The sequence below is a fragment of the Pteronotus mesoamericanus genome, unplaced genomic scaffold (genome assembly GCF_021234165.1).
Source record: "Pteronotus mesoamericanus isolate MK-2021 breed Mesoamerican mustached bat unplaced genomic scaffold, CSHL_Meso_final contig_90, whole genome shotgun sequence".
Taxonomy (NCBI): Eukaryota; Metazoa; Chordata; class Mammalia; order Chiroptera; family Mormoopidae; genus Pteronotus; species Pteronotus mesoamericanus.
The window spans coordinates 11,464,050-11,479,864 of NW_026555277.1; the positions used below are offsets into that span (position 1 = coordinate 11,464,050).

General features: G+C 33.8%; 1 protein-coding gene across 1 annotated transcript in view; it reads left to right on the forward strand.

Moving 5' to 3' along the window:
* ABCA12 (ATP binding cassette subfamily A member 12) overlaps nt 1-15,815 on the forward strand; it is a 165,389-nt gene that overhangs the window by 64,042 nt on the left and 85,532 nt on the right. Inside the window, exons 6-8 of the mRNA XM_054586173.1 lie at nt 2,154-2,339; nt 6,372-6,550; nt 12,754-12,866. Coding sequence (XP_054442148.1) covers nt 2,154-2,339; nt 6,372-6,550; nt 12,754-12,866 — 478 coding nt within the window. The remainder of the gene's footprint in view (nt 1-2,153; nt 2,340-6,371; nt 6,551-12,753; nt 12,867-15,815) is intronic.

The window sequence follows — 15,815 nt, forward strand, 5'->3', positions numbered from 1 at the left end:
ATGAAAGCAAACGAATCTATAACACTCATCAAGTTTGCTGCCCACTCTCACTGATAATGCCTTTGGAAAAATTTCAACAATGGAAAATAACTCTCCAAAATAGTCAAACCCTTTTCCTTAACAGAGTGGAGAGAACTTATCTATGGATTTCCCTCTATTTGCTAGTCATTTACCTTAAGATTCCAGATTGTAAGATAATACACATAATTTCTATCAAAGATGTAAACTGGCAGCCTATGAGCTGTGTGTGTGGACAGAGATCTTAGATTCATTCATATAAGTTATTTGTCTGGGCCCTATAGCCATTCGAGTCCTGCTTTATGTGCTCTTCAGAAATTAAGAGAGGTCATTTTCAACATTTTGCAATAGATATCTTTCTCTCTCCGACTCTCCCCACCCCACACAAGCATTTTAAATACATCCCTGTCCTATGGAGTATACATTTGTTCCATCTGAATCATGAGGACATATCTCTGGCTTATATTTCACTGGTTATAACTACTGCTGCTGAATATGTCTGTTAGTTACTCTTAACACTCTGTACAACTAAGACATCTCAGTAAACTGGTTTATGTAAATAAGCCAAAGGACAACAGAAAAATAAATGCCAGAAAAAGGTACCATACCAATCAAGCTAATTCTGTCAGTGCTTGTTGGAATAGAAGACTTTCCCATTCAGTCCAGCTGAAATGTTAAACACCTAGTTTCAATTATAAATAACAGTTGAGATGCCCAAAGTGCTGTGTGTGGCCTAGGAAGCCTCTGATGTGCTCTGTTAATTCCATTTTAAAGCGCCCCTCCCCCCCGCCAACCCCCACCCCAGCCAGGCTGATGTATAAACTAGGGAAAGTTACTTTATTCCATTCTCTTTCTGGCATGTTGATTCCTAGAAGTATCCAGCCTTACATTAGCTCAGTTAAATTCTTTAATATTTAGAAAAGAAATGTTATTCTCAAAAATACCACTGCATTGTATTAAAACTCCCAAGTTCTCTTTCTTACATGGAATAAAATTTCAGAATTTTGTGAGGCAGCACAGGGTCTTATATCCAATGGAGATAAGTCAAAAACGAATTTTCTATGTATAGATACATATTTTTAGAGTAGTTGGAGCAGTGAAGGGATGTAAAAATTAGGGTGACATATTGATGCCCATGTCAGCAATCTCTGATTCCTCTCTCTTTTTCTTTACTGCATTCTGCAACCCTTGCAAGAATGAGTAGAGAAATCATTTTGGGGTGAGTTTATGTGCAATGTTAGGAAGTAGATATGGATGAATGACTAGAAGACCTGGCACTTATATCCTAGAATAAGTGGATCCTGTTTTGTTCCATTACATTTAGAAGTTGAGTCACTGGAAGGCAGAGTGTAGATTTTGTAATGTAAACTTAAGGGAAGAATGAAGTTAGTTGGCCATTATCTTACAGGGTTATAAGAATTAATTATTAGGAAGAACCCATTAAATATTGCAACTAAATACAGCTGGCTCTGTAAATATCTAAAGTTCATAATGGTGAATTGATCAATGTTATTGCTGAAAATATTGCTGCATCTGTGACTGGTCTGTATTGTGAAATATATGGGGGACTTATAATGATTCCATAATGTAAATGCTTTCCATTTATTGCTTTTGGTAATTATATTCTTTTATGTATTTTCATATATATATTTGTTTTTCTTTTTTATATGCATAATTCTTAAATAAATAATTGCTTTACAAATGAAACATAACCCATGTTTTTCCACTTCTCAGAATAATCTGTTGGTCTTGAGAATAGCCTCTGAAGCTGTTACTCTTTGGAAGTCTTCCAAAGATCAATTTTCCATAAAGTGTCACCAAGAGTTCAAATATCTGAGTCTTTGCTGCTAAGTGCCCAGGAAGCACGAGCCTTTTTGAGCCTGAAGTTTTTTACCAGACAAGATCCGATACATTTAGGTTCTCTAGTCAGAGACCAGATATGAGTTTAGTTAAGCAAATTCACACATTTGGTGACTCTTCATGGATAAACCCAGTGTCTTTTAGTGTTATTTTGCTATAATGCAAGACCTTAAAATGACTATTGTGAAGATAGGCCAGTTTCCTTAAAGACTAGAATACCTTAATACCTATATTTACTAACAAAATTTTTCCACTCTTCTCACACACATTTTTAGCTATTAAAGCAAAATTCAACTTCAGAAGATATAAGAAGAGAACTCTGTGAGATCTATCCAGGATATACTGCTCATTACACCTTCTCATGGACTACTTTAGGGAAAAATGTTTTAAACATATTTTGCATGTCCAACATGACCCTTTTAGAGTCTTCTCTCCAAGAACTAACAAACGAATTCTCTCAGGTGAGTGTAAATATTTTAACATGATCAAGATCTCATAAGCAATAGAAGGAACTCTATTGTTTTTATTCCTGTATACACAAAGTGACTCAACATGAGTCAAAGAGCAGGTCAGTAGCTCACATGGACTGCAAAATACTGACTGGGATATTTGCTGACTTTTGATATGGATTACTTACACAGAGATTCACATAAATGTCAAACTCTAAAGAATGTCCGCTTTTCATTTTAATGAGTAGAATTGAAATGATTTTGATGTTGAACCAAAAATATTGCATTTTCGTTAAGGTAGACATAAATTTGTAAATGAAATATGTCTTTGTTATATGTGAATGAAAATTGATGGCTTTCCCTGAGATATTTAAGTGAGAATACTCAAAATATAATGTGAGTTTAATAATTAAACTATTAAACCTATGCAAATCTCAGAAGTTACAAAAAGGGTAATCTTTTAAATTTTTCTCATTAACACCAAACCTAATTTGAAAAGCTTGTTTTCGATGAAACGATATACTTCTCTCCCCAGAATATACACTAGAACCAAGAACTTTATTTTATGGAGTGCTAATGACCTTTTTATAAGCTAGTCTGAAACTACAATGTGAAAATAAAACATTGATCTACATTTAATGCAACTCCATATACAATGAAGTATTATAAAAATAATACACAATTCTTTTGAAATTTTATAAATAGGAATAAGTGATACATGTCCACTTGTAATATTTTCCCCTTAATTCCCCAAATTTTATTATAAGTAATGTTTATTAAGTACAGAATGCTTAAATTACCCTTCAGTAATCTGAGTTTCCCAAATGAATCAGATTAGAGACACTGTTAGAATAATCTGAATCCATTGTAGAGCACTTACGACCCTATCTTAAGAAACTCAGCAGTTGTGTAGAGTAGAAGTGTGGTTAAAAATACATTGTCCAAGGAGAGTGCACAAAACCCACACCAGGGGGTGCAGCTGGAATGCCCAGCTTGGGTGATAGGAAAGGCTGTGCCACCAGGCCCTATAGGACACCTACTACATTAGACCACTCTACCAATCCAAGGAGATATAGAGGGTCTCCCTAATACATAGGAACAAACACATGGAGGCTGCCAAAATGAGGAGACAAAGAAACATGTCCTGAATGAAAGAACAGAACAAAACTCCAGAGAAAGAACTAAACAAAATGGAGACAAGCAATCTACTAGATGCAGAGTTTAAAATACTGGTTATAAGGATGCTCAATGAATTTAGTGAGAACTTAAACAGCATAAAAAAAAGATATAGAAACCATAAAAAATAACCAGTCATAAATGAAGTATACCCTAACTGAAACAAAAGATAATTTACAGGGAATCAACAGTAGATTAGGTGAAGCCAATAATCAAATCAGCAATTTGGAATATAAGGAAGCAAAAAATACCCAATCAGAGTAGCAAAAAGAAAAATGAATTAAAGAAAAATGAGGATTGTGTAAGGAGATTCTGGGACAACTTCAAGCATACCAGCAGTTGCATCATGGGGAGCCTGAAGGAGAAGAGAAAAAGCAAGAAATCAAAAACCTATTTAAAAAAATAATGAAAGAAAACTTCTCTAACCTGGTGAAGGAAATAGACATACAAGTCTAGGGAGAACAGAAAATTCCAAACAAGATAAACCCCAAGAAGCCCACACGAAGACAAATAATTAAAATGCAAAAAGTTAAAGACAAAGAGAGAATTTTTAAAAGTAGAAAGAAAAAAGCAGTTACCTACAAGGGAGCTCCCATAGGACTATCAACTGATTTCTCAACAGAAACTTTGCAGGCCAGCAGGGATCAGCAAGAAATATACAAAGTGATGAAAAGCAAGGACCAAGATTACTGTACCCCGCAAAGCTATCATTTAGAATCAAAGGCCATATAAACAGCTTCCCAGACAAGAAAAAGCTGGAGGAGTTCATTACCACCAAACCAGTATTGCATGAAATGTTAATAAGTCTTTCAAAAAAGAAGAGGAAAAAAAAAGATCAAAAGTATGAATAATAAAATGGCACACACAAAAAAAAACACATCTACCAACAATTGACTCTAAATAACAAAATAAACAAACAAGCAGAACAGAAAAGACTCATAGGCACAGAGTACATTTTGACAGTTGCCAGATGGGAAGGGAGTTGGGGGAATTAGTGAGAAAAGGTGAAGGGATTCAGAAGTATAAATTGATAGTTACAGAATAGTCATAGGGATGTAAAGTACAACATAGTCAATAATATTCTAATAGCTATGTATGGTGCTAGGTGGGTACAAGATATACTGGGATGATCACTTAGTAAGTTATATAACATCTAATCACTGGGGTGTACACCTGAAAGTAATTTAATATTGTATGTCAACTGTAATAAAAAAATTTTTTTAAGGATTTAATTTTTTAAAAAAGAGCATGACTACAGGGGAAATTGCCAGCATGTCAAACTTTCAACAAGGCAGAAAGGAAGAAATTATTAATCAGTCATGAACTTGAGGTTAAAGTGTCTGGGGAGACAATAGAAATTAAATTCAATACAAGGATGACAGGCAGAGAGAGAGAGAAAACACCATATATATAATGTACAATACATTTTTTTTAACTCTCATAAAAAGAAATAAGCAAGCAAGTCAGTAAAATTAGCAAGGATCTGAACAGGACATTCATAGAAAAATATAAATGACCAATGAATGTATAGAACACAATAAGACTCATTGATAATCATGGGGCAATTATATGTTACTTTTCTCATAACTAAAAAGAGTTGTTACTATTCAGCAAAGAATAGATTGTGGGAAAGCATGTCCTCTGATAGATGATGATGGGAGTATAAAATGTACTACTGTTTTGGAGGGAATTTAGAAATATTTATCAATATGCTATATATGCATAATTTTTTCTTTGATTCAGCAATATCACCTCTAGAAGCTTATCCTACAGAAACATATGTACACAAATGTGTACAAAGACATTCAATGAGGCATGCCTCTCCCAACTAGAATGACAGCTTCATGAGAGTAGGAACTTTGTCATTTGTTCCTGTATTGTCAATAGCTATATCACTTCCTGTTATAGAGTAGATGCTCAGCAAATATTTGTTGAATGAATGAATGGTACTGAAAATTGGAAATTAATTTTCTGTCACTAGGAAATATTTACATCTATCCTATGGAATACTATGAGCTGTTAAAATAAATGAGGTAAAACCATATGTACTGACATTGGAAGGTCTCCAAGACCAAATGTTAGGTGAAAAAAAAGAATAATAGTAAAAAGTTAAAAACAACATAAATTCCAATATTAGAGGACTCGTTTACTGGACTGTGACTTAAATAAATCTAATATGAACATCCGTTCTGAAAACAAAACAAAACAAAACAAAAAAGAACACATAGTTCAAACACATTTTCAGCATGAAAGACCTTGAATTAAGAGAGAAGGGCCAACTCTATTAGTATGAATAAATTTATTAAGAAAATTGCTTTGAGTTAAAGAAAACATTTTAACTTCTGAAAGTACTAGCTGGGTCCTATGATCCAGAGTAAGAGCAAATGGTCATGGTTTTGTTTATTTGTTTGCTTATAGTATAAGTTGTGATTGACTATTACATACGTTCACTCACTGTATTTATTATAATTAAAGGTCCTGATATTGCAAAAGAACTGTAGAAATATTTTATTCCATTAAGTATGTGTTGTAATAGTAAACATTTTCATATACATATATATTATATAGGAATATGTATATATAAAGTTTTAAGGGTTCTCCACACAAATAATAAATAATATAAGGTCTACTAATGAATAGAGGGAAGATATGTTGATATCTGTAGGTATATGGAAAAATGCAATTATGTTTAAAAACAAAAAAAATAGTTATTTCCTTTTCAAGTAAAAGATGATTTCAAACTGAAAAAAAATCTGTAAGAATTGCTTATGTGAAAATCTAGAAGTTTAATGCTGTCAAAGAAAATAAGTCATGTGATTACAAATGTTGAAGTTTCATTTTCTCCTGTTTGTGGTTTTATTTTTTAAGATATCGAGGGACCCCAACAACCAGAAGACAGTATTTCAGGAAATGGTCAAAGTTCTGTCCTTCTTCTCAAAAGTGCAAGAGCAGACAGCTGTGTGGCAGCTTCTTTCTAGTTTTCCAAATGCATTTCAGAATGACACAACACTAAGCCATGTAGTTGATGTTCTTCGAAATGCAAACAGGTAAGAAAATGTAAGAATTAAGTGAGATGTCAGTATTCATGAAATGTCAGTTTTTTAAAATATTGCCTGTGAAGATCACTAGTAGGAAGGTAATTTAAATACAGCAAATAAACTTTCAATACCTTATTACAGATTTTAGCAATGAAGGTAAATGTATTAATTAAGCAAAGAAACATATGTTAAGGTAATCAGAGTTATCAAACTTTACATAAAAAAGTGAGGAGGGACACTAATGTTAACAACTAGATTGTCAGTTGGTATCCCCAAACTTCTGAGAAAGAAGTGTATAGCAGGTCCAATGGTAGATTGGAACATTGGCTCAGGCTCATTCAGGAACAGCAAGAGTTGCATGTATCTAACATTTAAGCTACCCAAGAATAAACTATCTCGCTAGATTTGGGTTGATACCATCCAGTATAAAACAACCCTGTTGGCTGGAGTCCTGAAGCAAACCATCTCAAGGGGGTTGGTTTACCTCATGTGCAAACAGCCTGTAAATGATCTTTCTGAACCTGTATATTGCACTGGCTTTTTTTAAACATATATGACACAAAGATCAGAAAAATTTTGCAGAAGCAACCTCTTTAAAGGTTGCTTACCTCATAAAAGAGATAAGAATATGACCAGCATTTAGAGTTTAATAGACTTGTACTTAGGTTTTGACTGTCCTGTCTAGTTAATTTGAAAATGTGCATTAAAAAAAATCACAAAAACAACTACATCAACAACTGTGAGTTACTGAGTGTCCATTATTACATGCCAGACACTTTACTGGGCCCTTTATATGAGGTCAGTCCATTAGGCAGCCAGCCATGTAATATGAAAAGCAGAGGCATTTACTGAAGAAGATACCAGATACAAGAAACCTTGTACATAGGACAATGGCACCTCAGTCCCTTTCAAAGTAGGCACCTTGGGACCTCACACAGTTCTCCCAGTTGCCATCAGCTATCCCGTTATATTTTCCTGAATCTCATCAACAGTCTAAAATCTCTTCCTTTTCAGAGGTGGTTTTAATTTTGGGAAAAGCCAGAATTTTCAGGGCACCAAATCTGGGCTGTAGTGGGGCTGAGTCATCTGAGTGATTTGATGTTTTGCCAAAAAACTCTTCATAAGATGTGATGCATGAATAGACACGTCATGATGAAGCTGTCAATCACCAGTTGCCCATAGCAGTGGGCTTCTGAATCAATTGAATCGTTTCTGTGGAGGAATGTTCAAGCTTAAAGCAAAATTTGATGTGGATTCATTGCTCCTTGAGTGCCACAGCCACACAGTACACGTGCTCACTGAATGGTGTCTATCACCCCAACTGACTAGTACAGTGGAGTCATTATTATTCACACATGAGCACTCCAGTCCACTCTCCTTTGCGGCAGGTTAATCAATGTAGTGCAAACTATTCTTGTTATATTAACAATGGCTGGACTTTTCTGGACAGACCTTGTATATATCACATTAAATCCTACAACTAAAGTATTAATCATTTTATTAATGAGGTAGCAGAGGCCCATAAAAATTAATTATTTGATAATCATGCAGCTGGAAGGGTTTAAACTTGAGTTTTCTAACTCCAGAACCCAGGCTGCTTCTCTAACATATCATTAAGAGTACAATGTATTCAGTCTGTAATGTCTGATGCACCAGAAGGGAGTGTTCTCATCTTCTTTGGAAAGCTTCCAAAAGTTTATATTTATTCAAAGACCTTATAATAAACCTTTATGCTTGTCCATTAATCTCATTTTACCTTCATAACAGTGCTTTGAGATTAAGACAATAGATACGCCCATTTTATAGAAGAGGAAACAAACTCTCATGGAAGTCCTATGACTTCCCTAAGGTTCTACAATTAGTAGGTGGCAAGTGGCAAAGGCAGGACTTGACTGAACTCAAGTGTTTTAAGTCCTGTGCTCTTTCCACAATAGCATGTCATCACTAAATTACAAGAGGAGCAATATATTACGAAATTTGATTTTCTACATTGGTTCTCATTTTAGCACTGAGGAAAACTTGTATTCACCCATAATTTTTATACCTAATCTTCTTCCTCTTATTTATATTCTGTCTTAGAAAGCAAATAGGTAAATCAATTAAAGGGGGAGAGGGATTATTTGAATGTATCATATAGCAGTGAGAAGAATAAACAAATATTCAGACCATACTGTACACAAACTAGAATGGAAAAAATTTTAAAAGGTGGACAACCCCAATTGTTGGCAAGAATGTAAAGCAAATAGGACTCTCATACATTGCTAGTTAGAGTGTCCAATGATACAGCCATGCTGGAAAGCAGTGTAACAGCGCTAATGAAGACAACAGTAGAGTCGTATGATACAGCTTTCTGTCCTCAGGTATTTACCAAAGAAAATAAAAACATGCCCACTCAAAGACTTGAAGGCTAACTTCAATAAAAAACTTGAATAGCAAGTTTACTATTAATAGCTAAAAATTGGAGGATAAAAACAAATATTTATAAACAGAATGGCAGAGAATTCGTTTATTTATAAATTGGAATTCTACTCAACCAGAAAAATAGATTACTGAACCACCCAACAAGATCAATTAATCTTATGACTATTATACTGACAAAATAACCCAGACCAAAAAAATTTTTTAAAAACATTGGATGTGTAGGTATTGTATTATTTCATTTAAATGAACTTCTCATAATGATAAAATTAATTTAGAGTGTTAGAAATCAGATTGGTGCACCCTGGAGCAACTGTTGGGAAAATGAGGAAATGTAGGGGTCAGGGGTTATTAAAATGCTTTGCATCTTATTAGCATGGTGGTTACCTAAGTATTTAAATTTTGCAAAACTTATTGAACTGTAACGTGGGTGTATCATATTGTATGTGAATTATACCTCAATGAAATTTGGTTAGAAAACAACAAATAGAAAACAAAAACCCCACAAAATACTTTTCAGTAGAAGGTAGAAGATCCCAAAATTACTTTAGGGTCAAAAATAAATGAACAAATGAATAGATAAATCAGTAAAATACTTTAGACATTATTTTGGTGGAGTATAGTACATAGGAAGGACATTGCACTATGGCTATTTTAATTCTCTTAAAATCTAAAGTAAAATTATTGCATATTATAGCATTATGCAGTAGAGTTTGCTGTCAGGTAATGATTATAAATGTTGTAAGCCAGCCTATATATTAATGAAGGAGAAAAAGGAAATAGTTAAAAAGAAATAATTTCAAGTTATTTTTAAAGTAGATGACCTTCAGCTTTTAACTAATCAGAACAACTCTCTTTTGTGGGTGTGGTTTATTTATTTATTTATTTATTGTTAATTTATGTACTCATTCTTTTTAATATGATAGCCCCTAGTAATATGTGGTTTTTGAGTTAAGAAACTAAATTTTTAACTTTATTTAACTTCAGTTAATTTAGATTTTAAATATGGACACTTGATACTCTAACTGGTAAACCTTTTAGTATGTTTGGAACAATGTATGTGAACCTACTTTTTCACCTGTAAATGTAATGAAATATAAATACAGATTAAGTATTCTTATTATTTATTTATTTTTTTTGGATGGTGGAATGGTAGATGATGGCTTTATTCATTCTGTTGTTGCAAATATTTTAATAATAAACATGTATTTCTTTTTTTTTAATTTATTTACTTTTTAAATACATTTGTCTCTGCCTCCCCCCCACCTCTTTAAATACAGATTAAGTATTCTTAAATAAAAATTTAGCATCTGAATTGAAATGCTCCTTAAGTATAAAATACATGGTGAACTTTGAAGACTTAGTACAATAAAAGATTTAAAATGTTTCATTAATAATTTTATGTTGATCAAATGTTGAAATGATACATTTTGAATGTATTGGAGTAAATAAAATGTGTTATTAAAATTTATTTTTTAACGTGAATACTAGAAAATTTAAAATTGAATATGTGGCTTGCATTTTATTTCTTTTGGAAAGCTCTTAATAAACTATTTTTTAAAGTTAAGTTTTCTTTACCATTGTTGTTAAACTGAGGGTCATTAAAGGCCACAATTTCCTCAAAAATGACTATTCTTTATCACCAAATTATAGTCTCATTGGTTTATCTTACTCTATGAACCCCATAAGAAATTCATCATTTTCTCCAACAACTTTTTAAGTTGCAAATTGTTATATAACTAAATCACAAAAACCAGATGACGTAATGCTAAGCTTATGCCAGAAATCAGCAGAAATAAGCAATCACAAAAAATCAAGAAGGGTATATAAGAAGTATTCATTGTTTTTACCATTTATGAAGAAGCTTTGCTGAGGTATATACGAATCCTGGAACCTGTTTTTAAAATTATTTTTATGAGGCTATATGTTTTGGGCAACTTCCATTATTATATGATGAGTAGCAGGGAAAATAGCTAAAAAGTAAAATAAAAATATTCTGATCAATGATTCTAAAGATTTTAGAGAGGATGGGGGCCATGTGTCATTATTATTAAGTTACGTTTTTGTTAAATAAATATGAATGAAGTCTACTGACATTTTATTAATGATATTAATAACAATGATGCTGACAGTTTTAATGAGATTGCCAAGTTTTCAATCTCTCTAGGTGTTTATTGGGGACAGCAGATCAGGCCAGTCAGGCAGTGGGTTATGCTTGGAGAAGGCTGGCAGAGAGCTGCGGTCTGCGACTGTTGAACTCATTACCTGGTCACCAGGATTCAGTAACAACTGAAGTCTAAGAACCACAAAATTCTTGGGGCAAATAGAAAAATGCCTGAGGTATCAACTGTTACGTATACAGAACCAAACACATGGGCACAGCAAGTTAACGATGCCTATTGGGCTCTGTGCAGAAAAGTTCTGCCCTTCTCCGCCCCCACCATTTTGGGGCAAAGTTTCTGTGCCAGAGGCAAGGCATAGAGTAGAAAGAACAGAAACTTTAAAATGAGACAGAATCAGCTCTACTTATTAACTGGGTAAAACTCTGTAAGTTATTTAACTTTTTCAATTTTAGTTGATCAATCTTCAAAACAGGCAAATAAAATTGACTTTATGGAATTATTACAAAACTAAATAAAATCATATGTATGTGTATACTGATGTATGAATATACCAAATCTATATATATATCCTAATATTGTATTAGAAGCTAGAAGAAACTCAAAATTTGGCACTCAAAGTATAGCCCTCATTCATAGTTAGGAAGCTAAAATTAAAATAATCTAACTATTCAAAATGCCCAACAGTATTGTAGAATGCCATAAACATATAGACATATACTGTATCTATTTCTAGAATGATCCTTCAGTTGGCTGAGATACATAGGGAAAAACTATTAGTTAATTTGTACTACATCTAAATTTACAATGAAAAATGGTTAACAAAGACTTTTCTTCTACAGTTACTGCTCATGTAGATCAAAACATTGCCTTAGCCTTGGTCATTGGTATAAATCACAGTATCTGTGAAAGTCAGACATACATGTACAATGCCAGGTTTTTAAAAATATAATTGACAAAAACATTATTATATTTCTTAAGTAACTAATTGCTTTTTAGAAATATAGAATGAACTCAAGCATAAGTGCATTTGCTGATTGTCCATCTCCAGTACAGACCGCCATTTTCTTGGCAACATAATGTTGGGAGACGCTGCCAGTTAGCCTGGGTATTAATTTTGAGCTACCCTTCGAGTAGTGGCTGAGGACCACTCAGAGGGTAGTATACAGTCCTCAGTTAGGGCAAGCTCGATTTTTTTCAAAAACATTACCACTTATTTAGCAAGAGATACACATTTATCAAATGCTTAAAAAGCAATTATTCCTGAAGCTGGGTCCTTTATCTGGGTGTGGCTTTAATGAAAATAATTTCAAATATTTAATTTTTTTCTTTACTTAAGAAAAAAAGTATGATCCTTTCATTGGAAGTAGCTGTTCCTAATTGCTTATTTTAAGTCTTAACTGAAACAACTGATGTGAACTTACCTTCAGGCCTTTGAGTCTCAGTACTTTAGCATCTTGGAAACATGAATTGCTCTGTCTGGTTCATGAACATTTTGTTGGGATTTTGTGCATGAAGATGCAAACAAGTAATTAAACAACAACAGCAACATCTTGTCTTTTTATGTTATAAGAAAATTTTCTATACTGTAGACATTTTCTCCTTGAGTAACCTTTTGTTTCTGTCTGCAAACCTTGAAATGCAATTTGGTTTAATTGTTTTTTGACTCGTTAGTGTGCTGCTGGCCGTGCAGAAGGTTTACCCACGTGTCACAACTAACGAAGGTTTCAGAACTCTCCATAAATCTGTTAAACATCTGCTGTACACCCTGAACTCCCCAGCTCAAGGTATTACATTTCCATTTTACTATATTCAATTGTGTCACAAAGCCTGTTAGAAATATAAAAGAGTGCAGTTATGGATGGTATTATTCTTAGGTGGGGGCATATGCTAGGATAAATCTGGACATCTGGCTAATAAAAGTGTGGAGAAAAGGAGAAATCACTGGAAAAGATGCCATGACATTCTGGGGTTTTTAATTAGGTGAAAATGATCTCTCAATTTGTAAAACTGTGTTTATACTTGGTACAGTAAACAAATATCAAAAGTGAGCCTCAACAAATAGATTTCTACCAGTACTTTTTTTAACAAAAGCCTACACTGAATTGCAGAACTTTTGCCCTCATTTCCAATTCTGGCTTTTTAATCAGGGTGATTCTTTTATTGGTAAAAATATACCACTCAACAAGCCATTCTGAAGATGCATTGTGGACATTGGAGTGTGGCTACATTGGTATAAATCTCCTGTCAATCCCATTGAGAAGTCTATGGCATGTTGCTAGTGAGTCAGAAAGTATCACTTTGCATATATAGAATAGCATCATATACCACACACATGGGAAAACACAACATATAAACACACAGAGAGAGATTTAGGGCTGTAAGGAATAAGTCCCTGTTTCTCAGGAAAAAAGTTCAGTTAACATTTAGGTCTTCTGAATGCTTTTAGAATTAAGTTTTTTCAATTGAGTTTGTCAGCTTTTAAATATTTTTGGACTGCAGATAAGTAGCCTGAGAGCATCAGGTCATAAGCTGATTGTTCATTGTAAGGTCTTAAACCATGAGTTTTCATATGAAAAGCAGGTTTGCAAAGGCTTTGAAGAATTCTCGCTGGGGGGTCTACCATACTCTTGGATAGAGATTTCTGTGAGTCTAGAGCATTTTGCATATCTACAATTACAGACTTAATGACTAGCTTTCAAGATTGTTGTTAAATTCAAGGTCTTAAAGAACATCAGGAAAAAAAGACTTACCCTTTGTAAAAATATGTCCAGGCCAGAAAACCAGACAGTGCACTAACAAACACCAATTATTTTTCTTTTTATATTTGCATTTTAAAGATGAGAACTTCAAGTTTCTCCTTACCATTTTTTTCCTTTTCATCTTCAGAGTCACACCTTGTAATTATATAAAGTAAAAAGACAAAGTTAAAAAATGTTTCACAAATGACAAAAGCTCATCAGTGCTTTAATAGCCAGAGAAGTAAGTTGCACTTATTAAATGAGGCAGCAAACCATCTTTTTTGGTGAACAATATAAGTCAGTTTTTAAATATTTGACAATAGCCATGTTTCATGTCTATGCATATGCTAATTTTTTCATGTATTAAAACATGTCATTAGATGGTCAAGATGACAAGGAAATACATCAAGGAAATGTGTTTTTATTTTGAAAATTTGATATGCTTAATTAAATTTCTGTTTTAATTTCCTACTGTGACTTCATCAGTGTGAGGATAGCAGTGCGGTGGCATTAATGTCAATTCTTAAGTCTGTAACCCCAGGCTCCTACATGCTTGAGTAAAAAAACTGTGGAGACTTTGAAAAATCCTTTTAGGTATCTGGAAATTTTTCAGCAAACCTGGACTTGTCACTGAAGGCTGAACCAGTGACGGTAGTTCAACAGCCCAGGGGTCTCTAGCCCCAAGTATATCTTCCTGCCACATTGCCAGGCCATCCCGTGCTTAGTGATCATGGCATTGAATAGTATTTGTAAAGTGAACACATTTTCTACCTCGGCTTCATTTTCATCTAAACTGCAGTGGGCTGGTATTTCTTAGCAGAGTGGCTTGGGTCCTCTCTATTGTATGACAAGGTTGACAGAGCTTTGAAAGGCTCACAGCACTCATTCAAAGGACAGTAAAAAAGTTGGGTTTTTTGGTGTCAATAGAAGTCCTTTGTTATCTTAAATCCCTTTTATCATCAAAACAACCCCATGAAATGTTATTAACATTTCATGTTATTAACATTTCATGTTATTAACTCATTTTACAAACAAAAAAAACTGAGGCAAAAAGGCAAGGCACTTCGCCTATGTTTTAAGTCTAGCAAGTAGGATTAAATCCTGCATCTGTCTATGCCCAAAGCCAGGTCCCTTGAGCTCTTTGTTAGATGGCCTCACTCATATTTACTCTCTGGGACATATACACAATTGATCACAGGGTATCTCACCCAAGTACCTGCCACAACCAAACCTCAGAATGGCTCCACTTTCAGTCACTGATGAAATTTGACTCCTTGTTCCAGATTCCTTTCACATGATAGATTTTCCCACAGCCATCTGCTCATTCCTCTCCACTCTCTGATTTCTACCACCTCCCTCACCCCATGCTGATCTCTGATTCAACCTCGATTATAAACGCACTTGGAGGTTGCTTCCGGAGCCTGCTCAGCAACCGTGAAAATATGGAGATGCTAAAAAACACTTGAGAAGGAGGTTATCTTTTAACTTTCTGGCCTCAGGAATCTAATCCTCGGCTCTCCCTCAGCAAGGATCCCTGCTTCACAGTTTAGTATTTAGCACTCGCATGTAAAAACTCTTAATTTAAATAAATAAATAAATAAAGACACTGAATGTTGAGAACAAAGATTACCTTTGTGACTCATTGAAGTTTGCCTTTTGCAAAGTAATATATCATATGAAATTATGTCTTTAACTAGAAAGCCATTCTTACTGGTGAAAAGAGGTTATCTGTGTACTACATTTTTTTCTATGTCTATGGGCACCATTTTTAAAGATGCCTGATTCTATAAATAAAAAAGTAAATTCTCACTTTTTAAAAGTCTATAACATTTCCCCCTATATGAAAGTGTATTTAGTGCAGTATTTTTTTCAAGATACTTTATAGTCCAGAAGAGAAAGTGACCAGAGGGAAAAGTACCTACTAACATCAAGGTCAAGTCTATCATTGATTTGTTTGAAGTTCATTTCTATTAGTTACTCATTTTAATAGCTCAA